At 41.2% G+C, this 21,807-nt stretch overlaps 3 protein-coding genes across 3 annotated transcripts in view; all 3 read left to right on the forward strand.

Moving 5' to 3' along the window:
* Positions 1–8,038, forward strand: part of gfod1 (glucose-fructose oxidoreductase domain containing 1) — a 49,714-nt gene extending 41,676 nt beyond the window's left edge. Inside the window, exons 2-3 of the mRNA XM_032503386.1 lie at positions 3,424–3,617; positions 4,017–8,038. Of these exons, the coding sequence (XP_032359277.1) occupies positions 3,424–3,617; positions 4,017–4,760 (938 nt within the window). The 3' untranslated portion in view covers positions 4,761–8,038. The remainder of the gene's footprint in view (positions 1–3,423; positions 3,618–4,016) is intronic.
* Positions 8,039–19,360: 11,322 nt separating this feature from the next.
* Positions 19,361–20,767, forward strand: LOC116671902 (uncharacterized). The gene is made up of 2 exons (XM_032503388.1): positions 19,361–19,573; positions 19,734–20,767. The coding sequence occupies exons 1-2, from the start codon at positions 19,364–19,366 to the stop codon at positions 20,403–20,405; spliced, it is 882 nt and encodes a 293-aa protein (XP_032359279.1). The 5' UTR covers positions 19,361–19,363; the 3' UTR covers positions 20,406–20,767.
* A 416-nt stretch (positions 20,768–21,183) lies between these two features.
* Positions 21,184–21,807, forward strand: part of LOC116671897 (kinesin-1 heavy chain) — a 31,375-nt gene continuing 30,751 nt past the window's right edge. Inside the window, 1 exon segment of the mRNA XM_032503372.1 lies at positions 21,184–21,497. Coding sequence (XP_032359263.1) covers positions 21,369–21,497 — 129 coding nt within the window. The 5' untranslated portion in view covers positions 21,184–21,368.

A 21,807-nucleotide genomic window follows, 5' to 3' on the forward strand; every position in this document is an offset into this window, starting at 1 on the left:
CAAAGATAGGTTAGTGTACAAAGATAGATAAGTGTCCAGAGATAGATAAGTGTCCAGAGATAGATAAGTGTCCAGAGATAGATAAGTGTCCAGAGATAGATAAGAGCAGAGATAGATAGGTGTCCAGAGATAGATAAATGTCCAGAGATAGATAAATGTCCAGAGATAGATAAGTGTCCAGAGATAGATAAGTGTCCAGAGATAGATAAGTGTCCAGAGATAGATAAGAGCAGAGATAGATAAGTGTCCAGAGATAGATAAGTGTCCAGAGATAGATAAGAGCAGAGATAGATAAGTGTCCAGAGATAGATAAGTGTCCAGAGATAGATAAGTGTCCAGAGATAGATAAGTGTCCAGAGATAGATAAGTGTCCAGAGATAGATAAGTGTCCAGAGATAGATAAGTGTCCAGAGATAGATAAGTGTCCAGAGATAGTACACTGTTGTGTTAGAATAGCTGTTTCTGAGGATATCATGAAGCCTTGTTCCAATCAAAACAAGTAAATAGTAAATAATACTTTTTACATATCTGAACTTGAAAACAGTGTCTACTTAGAAAAATTCTAGTTTATGATGCCTGGCTTAAATGATTTCACTCTTGGACCTTCCTGAAACATATATGTACTTTGGCCAACTCATGAAGAGAATCGCTTTTGGAAAGTAAAATCTGCCTTTAGGCATTTTAGTAGCTGGCCAAGCTTCGGCTCTGTACCGACATTGGATTCAAAATGAGCATTTAGGTTTCACCCAGAATGCCTAACCCAGGACAATGCATCTTTCCATCTTTCCAGGATCTATTGGTGTGTGCTTCTGCCAAAAAGAAGGGCACAGGGGTGCACTGTCGTTGCTTGGCTTTGTGTGTCTGCAAGGGTTGGGTGACGGGTGCCCCCCCCCCGTACGCTCCTTAGAACTGGGTCAGAGGGATTAATTTCCTGGCTAATGGCAGATTAACATGGGAAGTTTCACTTCCAAAACAGCCCCTCCACCCACAAGCCTCGGCCAGGACTGGAAGCAAAGCAGCATGGTGCTTTTCACACTCCCGTGTCACAAGGAATGTGTGTCTAGTCTAGAGTGTACACTAGATTTGGACATTTTCAGCCTTTAGTTCTGACAGGACAGCTGAAGAAAAGGGAGAGAGGGGGGGAATGACATGCAGCAAAGGGCCGCAGGTCGAACCCGGGCCCGCTGCGTTGTGGAGTAAACCTCCATATTTAGATGGCCGCTCTACCAACTGAGCTATCTGGCCGCCCATCATGCCCCTTTTAATGTGTGTACATTAGGAGTGTGAATCTTAACTGGTATCACAATCTGATTATGATTATCATATCCACGACTCAAATCAATTTGGTATCACAATGCATCCCCAATATTATTACATATTGCTACATGCGTATTGATCATGGTTTTCCATCAACAAATTCAAGCAGTCCAACACACATGAATTCCCCTTTTTATTGTATCTGCTGTTAAAAAGGAGTTTGAACACCGCAAACAACAGACAAAATGAAAAAATAACCCAAAAAGCAGCTGGAAAATTTAAAATTGACATCTTTAGGCAATAATCAATAAAGGTCTGCTGATGCAGAATCGTCTAGGTCCGCATCGCGATGCAGTGATTGATTTCAACACCTCTAGTGTACATGTGCTTTCTGTCTGACTCCCTGCTGACCGCGTGTGGCCATCGCAATGAAAGTCAATATAATATAATAACAGCAGCAGTGGCCACAAGACCATTTCAAAGTGACATTTATCAAAATGAATCCTTTATAGTAATAATCTCACACAGCTAAAACCTTTAGCCAACCAATAGTTTGCTTGCTTTTTCCTACTTACAGTACATTCATTGTTTTTTTTCTGCTACAGCCTTATTGGTTTGGTATGCCCAGTGGATGATGGTGGCTAATGCTAGATGCTAGAATGGGGAAGTTAACGATACATTTGACAAATCGACCAACCTGTTGACACATTCTTTTTCATGAAACCCAAACGGCCAGCGCAGCCAGCGTTCTCAGCTACCATAAACGCCCATCTTGCAGTTTTACAAGGGAAAAACTTCCAGGTGTGGACTAAGATGTTGATAATCCAAATGCATGTCTGGTTAACCTCCCCACCTTTGACAATAAGCAGTGAATAGCTGCTTTCCAAAGCTTTTCAATTGAGATTGTCTGCAATGGACAGGCTCAAACAGGACTAGGCTAATATTATCTTATGTTAGCATGGTGTAGATGTTGCTGTAAAATGGCCATTACTGAGTCAGTATGCTGACTTTACAACTCTTCACTCATTGTGCTACTATTGCATTGCATTTTTGCATTGTCCAGTCCCATAAATGTCACTTGTGGCCACAGTTCACTTCACACTTCAGGCACTCATAACATTGTTTTTTGGGAGAAAAGGCTGTATTGTTAACCAAGTAACCGACACATATTTACATACTAGTTTGCATATTGTACTCCTTCCTTTTGAAGATTCTAAGAATTGCTCAATTGGTAAGCGTTGATTGGAACATTTTTTTGTATATTCTGAAAATCTACATCTTGAATGATTCGTCCGTTAAATAAAAGAATAATCAACAGATGAATCATTAAGGTAAAGGATTGCTAGTTGCAGAACCAATCCTAAGGAACAGACTGTGCTCCTGTGAAATTGGAGGGTCAAGTTCAATTCCAGTTAATGATGCATTCTGCATGCCATTCACTGGCTCCCGTCTGTCTCCTTCGAGTCAACTGTCCAGTAAAAAGGAAGAATAGAAAAGACGATATGTTTCTGTCTGTCTGTCTCTCTCTCTTCACGTTACTGTCTAACCTCTTCTTGTTCTAGTGCTTGGGTGTTGCTGGCCCCAGTGGACCTTTTAATGGACAGGAAGTCATTTTAATTTGGTTTCATACAGTGGCTACAGAATCTTTATTTCTTCCCTTCTCCCTCTATCTCCTGGTTCTCTATTTTAATTGTAAAAATAGGTCTGAATGTTATTATTCTGGTTATTTTAGCATTGTTCCAGCAACTCAACAAGGAGTCTCCCTCATATGTTATTATATGTTCCCTGTGGACAATACATATACGTTGGGTCTTTTTGCAAGAACTCTCCTTTGTCTTAAAGTTCCCATGACTCGGAGATGAAAGCCCAGAAAGTTCTGGAATTCTTGAGTCAGCTTTTCTGGGAGTTGCCACATTTTGCAGCAATCTATTGTTTCTTCAGGGGATGTTTTCATGCTCAGGAGGATATTGTGTCTGCTAGTGTAGCAGAAGCTGACTACATTCCTTCTCTCTCTCTTCCTTTCTTGTTGAATACCTACTCATTCATCTCAACAAAGACGGTATCGAGGAAAACAGTACTGTCAAAACAAGGAAATTCTACAGCGAAACAGAAAGGCTCAGTTGGCTCAAACCTCAAACTCTCTCTCTCTCTCCTCTCTTTTGTAAGGTATTGGAAAGAACGTCATCTGCGACCGGACTGCAACGCCTCTGGATGCCTTCCGAATGATGTCGGCGGCCCAGTACTACCCCAAGTTGCTGAGCATTATGGGGAATGTGTTACGTTTCTTGCCTGCCTTTGTGCGAATGAAGGAGCTGGTAGAGGAGGGCTACATTGGTGAGCTTCTGGTCTGTGAGGCCCAGGTATGACAAAAACTCTGAGTGCTTCTCTTTTCAGTTCAAATAATGTTTGACTTAATGTCCTCCCCCCCCCCACAACACTATCTGATTCTCTGTTACTGGGTATTATGTTGAAAGTATTAAATAATTGCTTAAAGCATTTAAACAAAGTTCTGTGTTGGAGTTTGGTATATTCCAAAATCTAAATTTTGACTTAAAGGTTTTAATTTTCACTATAAATGCATATTGGTTCCAAATATTGGAACTACTATTGGTTTCCTAAACTACTAATAATCTGTATTGACCTTTAAAAAAAAAAAAAGTATCAGTCCATCCCTGGTCTTGATCACATTCAAGTGAAATAAGACCTAATACTGCATGACATTTAAAGTTTTAAGTTGAAGTTCTCCTATTTGCCTAAAGGTCCACAGCGGTAGTCTGTTGGGGAAAAAATACAACTGGAGCTGCGATGACCTGATGGGAGGCGGGGGTCTGCATTCGGTGGGCAGCTACATCATCGACCTGCTCACGTTTCTGACCGGTCAGCGTGCACTAAAGGTGCACGGCTTCCTCAAGACCTTTGTCAAACAAACGGATCACATTCGGGGCATCCGTCAGATCACCAGCGATGACTTCTGCACGTTCCAGATGGCACTGGAGGGGGGCGCCTGCTGCACCGTCACGCTCAACTTCAACGTTCCCGGGGAGTTTCGGCAGGAGGTGATCGTCGTGGGGACCGTCGGGAGGTTGACGGTCACAGGGACCGACCTGTACGGACAGAAGAACAACGGGAGTGGAGGAAGCAGCGGCGGAGGACCTGAACTCCTGCTCAAAGACACCACACCTCTTGAGAAGAGCTCTTTACCGGAGAAGGCTTTCAGTGACATTCCATCCCCGTATCTCACAGGAACCATCCGCATGATCCAGGCTGTGCGGCAGGCCTTTCAGGACCAGGACGACAGGCGGACGTGGGACGGGAGGCCTCTGACAATGGCCGCTACCTTTGAGGACTGTCTCTATGCTCTTTGCGTGGTGGATACCATCAAGAAATCTAACCAGAGCGGAGAGTGGCAGAACATTGAGGTGATGACTGAGGAACCTGAGATCAGCCCGGCCTATTTGATCAGCGAGGCCATGCGGCGGAGTAGGATGTCACTCTACTGTTAGCATCAGCTGATGTGCTGACCCCTTAAAAAATGGCTTTACTGGAGGCGGCACCGGAAAAGGCCTGGGTGTTGTTGAAATGTTATTCACACAGCTTCCGGGTTCAGCTCTTTAATTCAACACCTGTTTATTTAAATACTGTCAAAATTATGTTGCTACTGTTACAGAAAGAGAGGCTACGCCACTATGACACAGAGAGTTATAGTTTCCTGAAACCCTGCCTCAGGAGTAGGGAAAAAGCAATGTGACCAATAATCAAACCTTTATTTATAAGGAAACCTTTTTCTGTTTTTATCCTTTTGACACAAGACTTGAGTCCTTCTTGGGAGACGCACTTGTAACTCAAACCGATTCATACAACAGAAAGATATAGTTCTACAGCGGAGGCAGATCAGGGAATAAAAACTAATGCTACTGTGTTCGGCTCGACCATAAGGGTATCGCGCCTCTCATCTCTGCTTCTGCTTCTCTGCTATTTGACTGGGTCTGGAAGACAACACCTCACACTGTGGGTCCAAACGAGGACAGCCAAGGAAGAACGATAGTCCTCTGGGTTGAAACGGTGCCGCTGTATTGTTGCTGTAGTCCGAAGCACTCGCTAGTTTTACCAAGTGAATGTTAAAAACAAATCAGTATGCTTGATAGCTTCAGTCTCTGTCTGCTCTGTATGCTTCCTCTATGTGTGTGAGAAACAAAGAGAGAAAAGAAATCAATAGTTTGGCTGGTGGGTTTTTTAGAAGGGTTTACCTTCTGGTTTATGTATGCAATATATCCAGGCTGTAGTCCGCAGCAGGAACACTTTAATCTTCCAGCTTGGAGTTAAGGGTTAAAATACACTATGGTATGCCTTTATGCAAATACAGTAACCTGTGTATCCGTTTGCGAGTTCTGTATAAGTGGCCAGTGCAGTGATACTTTGTAGTGTCCGTTTCAAAGTGGGCCGATTGCGTGGCCCCCCCGAAGCCCTGCTTGCAGCTATCTCAAAAACTACTAACCCGATCACCTTCACACTCGACACTGCCCTTCCGTGGATCCTCAGCAATACACCTGCCAAGTGTTAGGTTGATTGGATGAATGTTTTTTTAGATAAATGGGCAGTCATATAGGGCTGGGCAATACGGAGAAAATCAAATATCACGATATCTTTGACCAAATACCTTGAAATCGATACCGCAACGGTATTGTAGTGTTGACTATTGGTGCTTTTAACAAAATATTTACACAATGAGATTTTATAAATAATCATCAGTAATGTGGATATAATGACTCAGTTGGGTAAAGGCAAATAATAGAACCGTTACAACAGTCTGGTAAGTCCAGAAAAGGACATCACTTTACTGTAATGCAGCCTTTAAAACCAGGAAAAGACAACACTTATGCCATATTACAACATTACAATATCCAAAAATGAAGATATTGATATGACATTGATATATTGCCCAGCTCTACAGTCATATCTGCATACATACAAAGATAGAGATTCCTTCCTTTGTAGTTAGATGGTGCTAAGACAGCGCCACCTATTGGCCAAATGGCACCAGGTTTGTCATGGCCGTTCAGATATCATATCTACAAACATCCACTAAATGTGGTGGCAATCGCACAAAGCATCCAGGAGATATGACATTTTCTTTTAATGTAAGCCCTGCCCACTGCATTTGAGTAAATGTTGGGGACCTGTATGGAATATCACAAATCCGACAAAGTAACTTTTTGTCTGGCTTGGTTTCAGAGAGGTTCATTTGGTGACGATTGCTAAAACTTTGTAGAAGGAGTAGAGAAAAAAAACAGATGGCGGAAAATCCTACAGAATCCAGGGAAGGAATAATTTTGCTCCTGAGACTTCAGTTCATATTTTACTGGCCAAAACTTAAAGTTTGTTGTTATAGCATTTCCAAGTTGCACCACATTAGACACTGCCCTCCATTGGGTCCCCGGCATTACCCGAGCCGAGTGTGTATTAGACCGGATGAACAGTCCTCGAGATATTCAAACAACACACTCACACAGATTCATCGCTTTACAGTTAGATGCTGTTTCCATTGTCGTGAAACATGGCCATGGAATAGATGGAATTCTGTGTGGTGTGCTTATGTCTGTACTGAGCCTTAACTGTGGATACTAATACAGTCTTGCACTAAGTTGCGAGTAAATACCGAGCAACGTGGCTTTTTTTAATTTTTTAAATAATTGAATGAAATGCAACGGGTTACACTTGCATCGAGCTACCGCCATTTAGCATTTAGCATGCTTTATAAAGCTTCTTTAACGTGCACAGTGAAATGCAGGTTTGTCAGTATACATCACATGCCAGTTCAATTTGGACCCACGGCCACAGTAAGACTGGAAACATGCAGCTAACTGGGTAGCACAGTGGGGTTGATAGTGGAGTAGAGGTGTTAAATGTGAAGGCTGCTGTCAAGGTTTTTTTTTTTGGAAATGTAAATCTTTAAAGCTTCACCAATCAATATTTGTTTTCATTGGCAATAGGTCGGATGGCTATGTGATGATGTGGGTTTAATGTGTAAAGTGTCCCTAGTAGGAATCAGCCTACAGATTGTTATCACCTGACAGTTCCCCACTCTACGTTGTGTTCTAGCCTATTTCAGATCATTGTTTAGGTTCACTCTCAGTGCTCTATATAACCCTGTTTCCCGCCATGGCAGAAAGTTGTAATTCATTTTTTTAGATCATTTTTTGGGCATTTTCAGGCATTTATTTTGACAGGACAGCTGAAGACATGAAAGGGGAGAGAGAGGGGAATGACATGCAGCAAAAGGCCGCAGGTCGGAGTCCAACCCGCGGCCGCTGCATCCGAGGAGTAAACCTCTACATGTCTACCAGTTGAGCTAACCCGCCACAGGCAGCTTTTTTAAACAAAAAATGTCTGATACACCCACGGGTGCTACTTTACAGCACCATAGACTGACAAAATTTAGCAGGAAAAACAGAGCTAAAAAAAGAATGAATGTTGGACTTACAACACATTACTAACATGTTAAAAACAGCTCACAAATATATAATGTCATCTTTTTTTGTAAAGACTTATTTCCCAAAACAATTAAGTACTTTCATTTTTTTGCTCATGTTCCCCATCAGGGGTGAATAAAGCACATGCTGGGGGGGGGCTAGTCCTTCCAGAAAAAGTTTTTTTTGTGATTGTTGCAAGCAAAAATCCTTGATTATGCGGCACGTTTTCTTAAAAAATGCAATGGAATATGCAGGATATTTATGCAGTTTTATGCAATGAAATTGCGGGAACCTGCAAAAATTATGGTTTGGGTATGGGATATGGGTATGGGGTATGGGAAAATGGCTGCTCTTGTGTGAAGTAAATGCAACATTTTTCAACTTTCTGCTAAGAGATTTGTGGATTTGATATTTGGGTATTATGAAATCATGTTAACCCTGCAATATTGTGCGGAAATTGGCTATATTTGCAGCGAAAGTGCGGCGTATTTGAAAAAATGCGGCTCATGCATAAATATGCAGACTTTGGCTCATGATGCTTGAATAATGCGATCGCATAATCACGTTTTTCTGGAGGGACTGGCTAGTTGCCACTCTTAAGTAATCCAGATGGTGCTCCAGTAAGAAACTAAAGAATATCACCACCTTATCTTTTAAGCATACATCACATGCATGCACTGTTACGAGTGCAGCCGGCCTTCAGACCTTCTGTGCAACAGGATCCAAATAGAAGAATATAATAAAAGAAAGGCAATTAAGAAGAATATGAGCAAGAGTGAGAACAAAAGAAGGGATTTGACACAAGCATCACAGTTTTTGACCCTTGTACTGTCTTCGCTTTCGGGACCCTCTCGTATCCCTCGGGTCATATTGACCCGTAACTTATTTGTGGTTTTTTAAAACAATTCTGAAAGAAAATTGTACTTCATAATCTATTAACAAATATTGTCTTTATCTCAATTTCAAACAATTGAGATAACATATACTGTATGTTTAGGGAATGCAATCAGTCTCTACTAGAACACAGTTAAAAATGGAAGTGGGGTTCGTCTTTTGTCGTAAGGTTATAATTCATGTTCTGAATTGAGTCAGAATACATGTTTATCACAGAAAATAAGGTAAGGCCATGGATTTTCAGGTACAAAAAATGTATACTCAAATGGGAACACCATACAAGGGTTAAAATCGTGATACCAATTGAAAGGGATGTTTCGTGTGATTTTTATGACACATACAAAATCCCACCTGACTCTCAACAGTGTTCGGATCCACACATTCTCACTCTCATCGCGGCAAAAAGCGACCCCTGGTCAGGTGCCTATGGCGTTTGTTATTGATGCAAAAAGTCCCCTTTAGCGTCATATATAGACGCGCTCGGTCATCACTTTTTGTCTCTCCGGGTCGGGACTATAGGCGTCACTATTAGATACTCTCGGGACTGGCGTCTAGACCATTGGCGTCACTATTTGACGCTCTGGCTCGGGACGGAGGTTTAGCTGACATGAGAGTGGGACAGTTAGGTTTAGGAAAAGATGGTGGGTGGGGTAACAAAATGTACATTTCAGTGACACGCGGGACAACAACTGAACATGAACCCTGGTCTCCTGGGTGAAATTCCTGTATTTTAGGTCTTTCGTACTACTCGCTACCGTCGTCTCTTAATACTACGTCGTCTTACAGCGCTGCGACCACGCTGCTGCTCCGCCCGGTACGTCCCGTACAGTTTTTTTGAAGAATCTAAAACAAACTGTCAGAGAGTATTGCAAATACAGTCTGACTCAACGTTTGGTACCAGTGAATCCAGGTGAAAGAAACAACAGCGCCGACCTACAAGCCAAAAGATTGATTTTTTTGATGCGTCTCTGTGTAGTTTGAAGTTCTTAAACTGTGCTGAAATACTATCTATGTAATGACTACTGAAAACGTAAAATATTATATAACAACAATATGGGTTTGTCTAAAGAAACAAATACTGTATGTATTTTATTTGTAAAAAAAAAAAAAAAAAAAAAAAAGAAACTGGACATGTTTCGGTGAGCGTTAAAGGTATTTATTCGTTGTTTTTGCTGTTTACGGGCTGACCTGCAGTGTATTTGGGAGATGAACAGTAGACTGAGGCCTTGGAGCATTCACCTTCTTATCCCTTATCTGTAAATTATTGACCATAATACTCTTCTTTTAACACTGTTATGAAAAAGCTTTATGTTTGCTCTTAAGATGCATCATAAATCGTCCCAGTCCCAATCCAACAGAGCTACGATGTAGCTGTTTCAGTACTGTCTGAGCTCTTTTCATGTTCAGTGTTTTGTGTATTTGATGTGTCACACCATGGTTTATTAATGTCAGGACACTGCTGGGGTGCGATCAGCCACACAAAACTAACCCAAGTCACACATTTTACTAAACGAAAACCACTCATGTTAACGAGTCTGTGTGGAAACGCTCCCAGGTCAACACTGATAAGCTATCACTCTAAGATAACCCAGGTTTTAGTATTGTGTACCCATGCCTTATCAAATCTGCTTATAGACTTTCCCCTCCTTGTCTGATAACAGTTTTCAAAATATGAATGATTTAAACATAGACACCGGAACTCCCTGTTCTTGTTTAATCATAGTTTTTTATCTCTTTTCATGATCAAGCTGGATATTTATGATTTATGAGACCTGAATGACCTGAATTAATGCTATGATTTAAACCGGAATTCAGGTTAGGCAACCTCGACAGGCCATCGCTGTGGGGGGAAAGAAAAGAAAGAAAAAAGAAAGAAAAGAAAGGGAAAGAATTGATCCAGGATCCATATTACAGTGCTACAGTAGAGGATTAGGGCCGAACATTTTATTTCAGTTCTGAGAATAAAATAAAAATTCAGATTTTTAAAGTCTGAATTCTGAGAATAAAGTCGTAATTCTACTGAATTCTGCATATTTAAACAGTTTATTATTTACATTATTGACATTACAGAGCTGCTTGATTTCTGTCTGTTGTCTGTTATGAACATTGTAGTTACTACCGCATTGCATTGTGGTATATTTATGCTGGCGTAGTGTCGATTATTGCATACCTTTAATATTTTACCGGAAATAGTATGCAATTGCGTACTATTGGTTTTAATACTAAGGTTTTGGACATACTAAAAAAAATCCTACATACTGTTTTAGCTACTAAATAAAATGTTAATGTGGAATTTTGGACGTAGCCTGACATTAATCTCAGAATCTTTATTTCAGAATTCTGAGATTAAAGTCCGAATTCTGACTTTAAATTCAGAATTGAAATCAACTGTTCACCTGGCCCTAATCCTCTACCATACAGTTCCTACGTTCGACTGTCACAAGACGGTTTCCTCTCCCTCATTTAGTACTGTCTGATTTAAAGCTCTGTGCTGGAATAGCTTCGGCTGATGTCTGAGTCTGAATTGGATGGAAATGACCTCCCACTGGCTAACTGATAGATATGGACAGGGAATCTAAGGCGAGACACCGCAGTCGGAAAGCCTATCAAGTCTTTACCCTGAATCCCCCTAAGCTTGGTCTCATGCTAAGAATTAACTATAATTAGCTTCCCAGGGGAGAAAATGTGACAGCGACTAACAAGCGACTCACAACATTAGCTCTAGCAGACCTCCTTGAGTCCTTTTTCAGTGTCTGGAACATGGATTTCCTCTGTTTGTGTAGTCCTGCTGTCCACACAGACCCGTCCTCCTCCAGGGAGATGCAAACAGCAGACACACATCCGCAGCCACATGTGTCGGCTTCTGCTTCAAATCTAGAACATCACGAGACCAGAGGGATTTTTCATTTTAAGCAGATATTTGGCCAAACACTGAAACACAAGGGCAGAAGTTCAATTGAAACGGCGTGGGACGACATGCTTTTGTCCCGATTCGATTCTTACATGATACGGGAGTGCCGATTGGATTTGTGTTGTTGCAGTTTTCATTTATTGGGATTCTAGAAGTATCGGGATACGATAGTATTGGGTATTGGGATTTTTTTTTCCTTCTTTAACAAAAAAATATATATATACTGACAATATATCATGAGACATAAATTGTTTTCTAAGAAGAATGCACATTACACATCAGTCAGTCATGACATTTATTATTTCATTTGTAAAGAACAATATTACATGGATAATCGGCATGTTCTGCTTTCGGTCTGCGATACAATTCAATTCAATTTTATTTATAGTATCAATTCATAACAAGAGTTATCTCAAGACACTTTACAGATAGACCACACTCCAGAATTTACAAGGACCCAACAGTTCTAGTAGTCTCCTCCAGAGCAAGCAACAGTGCGACAGTGGCGAGGAAAAACTTCCTTTTAGGCAGAAACCTCGGACAGACCCAGGCTCTTGGTAGGCGGTGTCTGACGGGCCGGTTGGGGTTAGAATGAAGAGTGGCAATAACAAAATAGAAAAAATTAGTAGTTTGTAGCAGTTCTTTGTAGCGTAATAGATACACAGGAACTATTACGCTCCATTTAAAAATGGTCGCAAAAAAAATCTCTATACGTACATTAATTCCTTTATTAATTTATTTATTAATTTAGCGTTTTATTGATGCTATTCCAATGATAGTAATGCAATATTCTCACATCCCAACCTCAATCCTTAGAGTATAACCCTTAACTGCATACTAGTGAAGCATCTGCAAAGGCTTTTTAGCAACATCAGCCCCAAGTATGCATAGACTCACACTCATCTTAGCGTGGAGCGGCAGTCTGAACCAGATGAGCCAACATCTGGGTTTGAAGCACTGCATGTTTAATGAGTGGAATTTGAATGAGATGATACAGTACAGCACGGGGTAAGGATTCCATACTCGACACAGTTCTTCTGTTTTCTTTGAAATGTCCAATCACTGAATATTTCATTTTATGTCTACTGAAAAGTTGTCCCATGTCATAGCTCATCTTCATGCGTCAGTGCATGTGTCGCCAGTGCAAAAGAGAACTGTGGACAATTCAGGTTATGTTTCGCCATAATAAAGATGTTGTGCTGTGATTTTTTGTTGTTTTGTTTTTTTTTGCCACTGACTTTGTCATTGAGCTTGCTGCTTGTGGCCTGTTGAGGATGCACCAACTGCAGCAAAAAAAGGACATTGCAGAAACAAAATAGCCCAGTTCCAACTTTGCACTTTGACTGCGTTGCCGGTCGGGACTAGGAATGGCTTGGCCGTGCTTTGCCGGCATTCACTAACAGTTGAGGAAAGGCTTTCCCTTCACTGGGAGAGAGAGGGCTGAAGGGAGGTGGGACGGGTTGCAAATTGTTCATTTTGGAGACGAACGACCTCAAAGAGGCACTTCTTCTGCCCTTGGAGACCGTTTCTTAGCAACCGGAAGCCACGTTGCCAAAACTAGGTCCTTTTTTCTTGTTCACTTTCACTCACACAGTCACACGCTACCCTCACTTCCTCTCTCCACGTCTACACACCTCTTTCACACATTCTTCTTCCATTTCTCGCCATCTTTCTGTCCCTGACCTGTGAAAGGGGGAAGGCTTTCACAATCGGAGAGAAAGGTAACGGCTTTTGATCTGCTGGTCGTTTCACATTTCTCACAGTGCAATCTTTGTTTTTTTTTTACCTCCACTCTCTCCCCGTTTTTTTCTATTGTGAGTCAGGTTGAAGCCTGGAGGACAAGCTCACTGGTGCTTCTTCAGACCCCCACCACCTCCACCAAACACTTTCTCTTTCTTCTTTTCTTGTCTCTTCTTCTCTTCAGTGGCAGCTCTAGACCATTTCAAATGGAGATTTTAGGGATACCAGATACATTAAGAAGAAGTGTTACATACCTCAAACCCTCGATAGGTCTGGTTCTCCAAAAGACTAACGATACGCATACGGTAGGGACGTAGCACGCATGCATGGTGGTGTTAGAGCGTAGCCCCCACCCTCTGAAGCGCTTTGAGTGTCTATGGTAAAGCGCTATGTAAATTTAATTATTATTATAACAATAAACACAATAATACTCATTCAGTTTGAACCTACATTTTATCCATCACTGCACGTGAATAATACCCCCTCTGAGGATAAAGGTGGGGTTAAAAATGTAGAAAAGGCTTAATATTAAGGGGGGCACTGGCCATCTTCCCCCCCCCCCCCCCCCCAGAACTGCCCCTGCTTCTCTCCTTTTCTCTGCTCTACTCTTCTTTTCATCTGTTCTTTCATCTTCTCTTCTCGCATGTTCTCTTATCTCCTCTTCTCATGTTCTCTCATCTTCTCTTCTTCTCTTCTCTCCTCTCATCTTCTCTTCTCTCATCTTCTCTTCTCCTCTTCTCTCCTCTCGTCTTCTCTTCTCTCGTCTTCTCTTTTCTCGTCATAGCTTCTCTCCTGTTCTCTTCTATCATGTTCTCTTCTCTCACCTTCTCTTCTCTCATCTTCTCCCCTCTTCTCTCATTTTCCCTTTTCCTATCATCTTCTCTTCTCTCATCTTCTCCCCTCTTCTCTCATTTTCCCTTTTCCTATCATCTTGTCTTCTCTCATCTTCTCTTCTCCTCTGATATTCTCTTCTCTTCTTTTTTCTTCTTCTCTTCTCATGCTTTAGTAGCCAAGACAGGGGTTTCCAAGGCAACCCCTTTATGATAAAAACTAATCTGTCTACCAGACAGGTACAGGTTGTGAATGTCTTTCCTCAGCTGGTTTATGAATGTTGACCCCTGCAGTGTCTTGCTGTACCTGTAACTTGTTCAAAGAAAAAAAACAATATCCATCTTAATGCTGTATTGTGACTATATCTGATATTTATTGTTATGTACGTATATTGTGGACTCATGGACCTCTGTAGATAGAGTAATTTGAGCTCTCAAACGCATATTGATGGGTCTCAATCTAGAGAATGTACTTACTGTAGGAATAATTTATATTTTCTATCCGTTAAGGACAATATGCCGTTTTTAGGAGGTCTGTGTGTCACATGAAATAAAAGCCCCTCGGGGTTCTCTGCGTGCTGTACAGTGTGACGTGCACTTCTGTTGAATGGCTCCCTCCCTCTTTTTTGTGTGTGACTCCAACTTTAGTGTTTTACTGTCTCATCTCCCTGCACCAGTGCTCTACATTGATTGTTTGTGTGTGTGTGTGTGTGTGTGTGTGTGTGTGTGTGTGTGTGTGTGTGTGTGTGTGTGTGTGTGTGTGTGTCTGCAACATGGTTTACGGCTTCAGCACTTGTCCTATGCTGCAGTTTCTATGGAATAAAAAAAATGTGTACATCCATAATGACTCTGATTTCATTTTCTTATTAAATATATTTTCATTACAGGATTGATGTCACAGCTAAAATGAGTTTCTCATCCTCATGCATAGGGTTTTGATGAGAGTAATGTATATTATACATTAATGATATAATAATCATAGATCTTTATTGTCATTGCATATATTTACACAACAGAACTTAGTTGGAGTAATCCAGTTGGCAGCATTAAAATAAATACACCCAAATAAATACAATATGAAATATATGCACACACCTCACACCACCACATACATTACTCATACTATACAAAACGCCTCCTATTTTTAGATTTCTTTTGTTTCATGTTACTAAAGGAATACTTTTTTCAGGGGAGTCCTTATATGCACTCAGCGTATGGAAAGCTTCTGCTGACCTCTGCTGGCTGCTGTACACACTGCACAGTATATCATTCTGCTGCATGTTGTTGCCCTGGGAAACAGAAAGGCACACACCATCCCATTAACAAATGGAACACCTGTCCCATGTAGCTCTATAGTCTCTAGTGTAGTAGTACTATGGGAAGGCGCCTGGGTTGTTGGTGTTGTTTTACCTTAGATGGCGCTATTACCGATACTAACTAATGTTTGTTAGCAATCTGATTCTCAATAACATTAAATTAACTAGCGGGAATAGGAATAGGAATTAGGTAACTTTTGTGTTAACCTTGAACAAAAATCTAGACCCAAAAAGTATACTTTAAGTACAATAAACCCAGATAAGGAAATTGATTTAGTTAAAGTACAAAAATAATATCAAAACTACGGAAGAGGATTAGGGCCACTAGTGAAAAATGTATGTGAGTTCTGACTTTATTCTCAGAATTCAAATTCAGACTTTATTCTCAGAATTCAGACTTTATTCTCAGAATTCTGACTTTAATCTCAGAATTCTGACTTTATTCTCAGAATTCAAATTCAGACTTTATTCTCAGAATTCTGACTTTAATCTCAGAATTCTGACTTTATTCTTAGAATTCTGACTTTAATCTCAGAATTCTGACTTTATTCTCAGAATTCTGACTTTAATCTCAGAATTCTGACTTTATTCTCAGAATTCAAATTCTGACTTTATTCTCAGAATTCTGACTTTAATCTCAGAATTCTGACTTTAATCTCAGAATTCTGACTTTATTCTCAGAATTCTAAGAATTGAACACACATACATTTTTCACCAGTGGCCCTGATCCTCTTCCACTCGCAAAACCAAAGTTGCAAGTGTACAAACCACTTTATTGATTGAAGCACACAGTTTGTAGAACTTTAAACACTTCTCATGTGGTTAGACACAGCTAGCAAATCGGAATCGCTCTTTGTGCAAAACTGTAAACACATTGTCATTCAAAAAGCACATGTAGCATTTTGGTGCACTTCAACTCAGAATGGCACAACACAGCCCCAAAAGTGAAATACAAGTAACACACTGTTGTCATCAGTAACACACAAGCACTCAAAATTTAACACACCTGTTTCAAATCAGTAATGTGTTGCACCCAATCAGTAATGGGGATATAAAGCCAGGTCAAATCCAAATGGGATGTGTGATTTTCACAATGGAGGGCAGGAGAGAAGGTGGAAGTAGAAGTGGACGTGGACGTGGACGTGGACGTGGACGTGGACGTGGACGTGGACGTGGATGAGAAGGAAGAGGAAGAGAAGGAAGAGGAAGAGGAGGAGGAGGAGGAAGAAGAGACGGAGGAGGAGGAGGAGGAGGAGGAAGAAGAGACGGAGGAGGAAGAGGAGGAGGAGGAGGAAGAGGAGGAGGAGGAGGAGGAGGAGGAGGAGGAGGAGGAGGAGGAAGAACAAGAGCCATCATTTCCAATGAAATTAGAGCAACAATCATGCACCATGTTCTGGTTCATGGAATGAGTATGAGGGAAGCAGGACTACATGTTCAACCAAATATAAGCAGGTTCTCTGTGGCCTCCATTGTCAGGACATTCAGAGAACACAACCGGTAAGTGTACTATCATTTGTGGTCCCTCAAACTTACAGTACAGTATGTACAGTTGTGGAATGTCTCAGTAAATTACTGTAACATCTCTAAAAATTGGCCCTTTTCTTGCAGTATTACAGTAAAACTAATAATAGTATTACATAAAAATATATATTTTATGTATTTTACATATTTGGTTACATTGCATTAGGTCTGTCTGTACAATTCTAACAAGATGTTTTATTTGCTAGAATTGAAAGACTGCCACATGCCGGTGGAAGGAGAGGTATATTCTCACAAGAGCAGGAGACCATTACAGTTTTTTCCATTTGCTAACACACTAAAATGACATGCACAGCACAATTATTTAAACTGACACACAGAGAGCAAAACTTCCTCTCAAGTCTCCGAAAGTCTAAACACATTTTCTGCTTTACACACATTTTGCATTTTAAAATGGCACTTTTTAAAATGAACTGAACACAGTTTCCTGCATAAGACACAAAAATCTGACACAAAGTCACATGTTTGCCATTTCAAAACACTGCCATTCAAAATGACACTACATGAGCTATTTGGCTAATTACATGTGCCACCTGGCCAAACACCTCATTGGTTAATTGCCAACACTCCAATCAAGACGACACCATGGTGGAGGAAGGGGCCGAATGTTCACCGGGGTACAGGAAGCTGGAATTGTAAACTTGGTTTTGGAACATAATGAAATCAGATTACGAGAAATTCAAAGCCACATCATCCAAGACAACACCTTGTTCCACAACATTCAACGAGTCAGTCTGTCCACATTGGCTCGCATTCTCAAGCGAAACCAAATTAGAATGAAACAACTTTATACAGGTGCCGTTTGAGAGAAACTCTCAAGAAACAAAGAGGTCAGACGAGCATATGTGGATGTAAGTACTGTATTGACTGTTATCCAGTAGAACGGATAACACCATATTGACAGATTTTGGTTATTTGTTTTCAGGGAGTACTGGAAATGGATGCTCATGCAATCCCACATGAGTTCATCTTTATAGATGAGGCTGGGTTTAACCTGGGAAAGACCAGAAGAAGGGGAGAAACGTCATTGGCCACAGAGCCACTATAAATGTTCCTGGCCACGTGGTGGGAACATCCACAATGTGCGCTGCCATCTCCAGTATGCTGTGTCCTTCACCGTCATGCCAACCTTGGACCTTACAACACAGCCCATATTCTCACATTTCTGGACAGACTTCACAACATTCTCATACCACCAGAGCGTATGAATGATGCAGACCCTCAGGAAACCGGTACGTTGTAGTATGGGACACGTGAGCTTTCATCGTGCCGCCGCAGTCCAAAACTGGTTTGCTGACCACCCACCATTTCTCATGCAATACCTGCCACCATACTCACCATTTCTGAACCCCTAGAAAGAGTTCTTTTCGGCATGGCGGTGGAAGGTATACGACCGGCAGCCCTTTGTAAATGTAAATGTGCTGTATTTATATAGCGCTTTTCCAGTCTTAACAACTGCTCAAAGCGCTTTTACATCTACAGGAAACATTCACCATTCACACACATTCATACACTGTGGCCGGGGCTGCCATACAAGGTGCCACCTGCTCATCAGATAAACATTCATACACATTTACACTCCGATGCGCAGCACCGGGGGCAACTCGGGGTTCAGTGTCTTGCCCAAGGACACTTCGACAATAACTGCAGGGGGCAGGGATCGAACCACCAACCTTCTGATTGGCAGGCAACCACTCTACCACTGAGCCACAGCCGCCCCTTTGTGCGCGTGCCTCTTGTGCAGGCGATGGAAGAGGCATGTGATGACATTGATGTCATTTTTGAATGCCTTATCAAGGATGGATAAGGCATTCAAGGCGCTTCTTCCCTCAATGTCTGGCAGGAGAAGATATTGCCTGTGATGTTGACGAGGCGTTTGTGGCCAGACCCGGCTGTGCGGCAAATGCTGCCTAATTATTTTTTGTGCCTCTGTTTTTTTACTGTAATATTTTTTCTGAATTTTCTTTTCTACGAATATTTTTGTTTGGTCCCATGTGAATATATCCGCTGTGCATATGTTGAATTGACTTGTTTACTGTAGTGAAACAATAAAATGTTCTAACAGCGTGTGTGTGTAAATATTTCTGTGCATGTGAACAATCTGATACATATTTTAGTATTATGGCAATGCATAGTAAAGATGAGGGTGCTTTTCATTATGCCCAACAGTGTGTAGTTGGTTAGGCAAAACTCTGGTAATATGAATGAAGTGTGTGTCGTTTCATGCAAAAGTTTGATTTTGATAATGCTATGTGTAGTTTTGGTTGCAGTGCTTCATTTTGCAGGATATATGAGGTATTTTGCAGTTTGGGTGTGTGGTTTTGTGAATTGTGTTAAGTATTTTGATAAAACCAGACTAGTTTGCAAAATTGTGTGTTAGCAATAGGAAAAAACTGTATTGTCAATATGGTCCTTCAAAATAATCTCATTCGTCTGCGAGAAATACAACAGCGAGTTGAGGAAGACAACGAGAACTTTGAAGGAATCAACAGTGTGAGTCTCTCCACAATTGACCGTGTCCTGAAACGCAACCTGATAAGTCTCAAACAAGTCTACAGAGTACCATTTGAGAGAAATTCTGAGAGGGTAAAAGAGCTACGATATCAATATGTACAAGTAAGTAATACGTAATGTCCAGAGATTATAAAGCACTATTGAGTTACTGTACATCTTTACTGTGTTGAATGTAATGCAGCACATGTATACAGAGTCATGAAGCCTGGAATGCTATGTCATTTACGTTATATCAAAAATGAACTTTTTCTCATTTCTATAGAGAATGTTTCAACTGGATTCCATGGAGAGGCCTCATGAGTGCATCTTCTTGGATGAAGCTGGCTTCAATCTCACCAAGAGGAGAAGGAGAGGCCGCAATATTATTGGTCAACGAGCCATTGTAGAGTTGCCAGGGCAGCGTGGTGGCAACGTGACCATATGTGCTGCCATCAGCAGCTACGGGGTTATTCACCGCCATGTGACTTTAGGACCTTACAACACTGCCCATCTTATAACGTTTCTGTATGCTCTACAGGAAGCATTACTGAGACGTGAAGAGAGAGGTGATGAGCAGGCAGAGCATCCCATGTACGTGGTAATCTGGGACAATGTGAACTTTCACCGTGGTCCTAGAATCCGTGAGTGGTTTGAAAATAACCCACGTTTTATAAATGTGTGCCTCCCACCATACTCGCCCTTCCTTAATCCCATTGAAGAATTTTTTTCTGCATGGAGGTGGAAGGTCTATGACAGAACTCCTTATGCACAGGAAAATCTCCTTCAGTCAATGGATGCAGCATGTGACAACATTGGAGTGGAATCGATTCAAGGTTGGATTCGTCATGCTAAAGGATTCTTTCCCCGTTGTTTAGCAAGGGACAGGATTGCCTGTGACGTTGATGAGGTCCTGTGGCCTGACCATGCCCAGAGGCATGATGCTGAGGCAGAATGATTCCAAGACATTGCTATCGATCTGCTGCATATTTTGTTTGTGACTATTTGTGTGCAGGATTGTGCAAGCACTTCATAATATATCAAATTTTTCCCCTGCTCTGCTTTGAGTGCAGTGTTTTGCATTTATCTCTGTAGTGTGTAATGACTGCTGTGTAGTGTTTATGCATTAGCTGGATGTGTGTGATATCTGAAAACAGTGTTTGGTTTTGGGTAAAGATAACATAGTTCTGAAGCAATTGTTTGATATAGCAAGACAAGTCAAAGGTTTTGACAGTGTAGCTTAAGTTTGGTGATTTGTGTTTAAGGTTTTGGGAAAGCGAGAGAAATGTTCAAAAAATGTGTTTTAGCAACTCAGAAATACTGTAAATTAACACAAAAATGGATTGGATACTATACAACGCTCTTTGAAACTACAATTGATCACTTTCATTCCTGACTAAGCTCATCTGTACGTTCCTCTGATCTTAACTATTAGTCAAAAAAAATAATGACTAATTTCTGCTTTTTTTTAAACTCAAATATAATTCTATATAAATGAGGGTTATTGACCATGAATTCCAAAAAGTAGGCCTACTGTGAAACTAGTGGTAGTAAAGTGGTGTTAGTGAAAACTAACAAACAAGTCTGGAAAAGGGACACAAATGTCAACTTTTTGTCCCTTTTGGGAGGACAACACAAGGGTTGAGGTGTTCTAACTGTACCCCTGTACCTGGTCTACCCTACTGTCAGGTTGGTGCACCAACCATTTGGAAATGAATCTTTTGCCTGTAAATAATGTAACGTTACTCCAACACAGTTAGTCCACTGGAATAGCAGCTGGGTAGGCTACACCTTCTCTGTGGGGGCGCGGCATCCTCTTTGGCTCCCTGTGTTTGTCTCTGTAGCCTATCTGGCAGAGAGAGTGTACCGGGAGGACGGAGGGTCTGGGTCACGGAGCACACCCCCATCCACAGCGGCGGAGATGGCGGACCCCGCAGCGCAGACCACCATCAAGGTTGTATGCCGTTTCAGGCCGCTGAACAAATCGGAGTTGGCTCGGGGGGACAAGTACATCCCGACATTTCAAGGGGACGACTGTGTGCAGATTGCGGTGAGTGTTTTTCTCTATGTCACAGCTCTGGGGTCAGAAGCTTATCAGCCTTTATTCTTCCACCTTTCATTTCGGCTAGTGAAAGTCAGAACATTTTCAATAAAAAATATGCTTAAGTGTCCTTAAGGCTAGCCTAATTATAATGCAGATATATATGTTTCCTTACTTATATATCTTTAGTTCTGGTTTTAAAATGACTCTTTTGGTGTTGTAAATAGCCTGCAAAACACTGCTTTAAAATTAAGTTAAACCTCTAAATCCTCTTTGCCAACATGGACCAAACTTTATTCAAAATTTTAGCAATTTAATC

This window comes from Etheostoma spectabile, chromosome 22 (assembly GCF_008692095.1).
Source record: "Etheostoma spectabile isolate EspeVRDwgs_2016 chromosome 22, UIUC_Espe_1.0, whole genome shotgun sequence".
Taxonomy (NCBI): domain Eukaryota; kingdom Metazoa; phylum Chordata; class Actinopteri; order Perciformes; family Percidae; genus Etheostoma; species Etheostoma spectabile.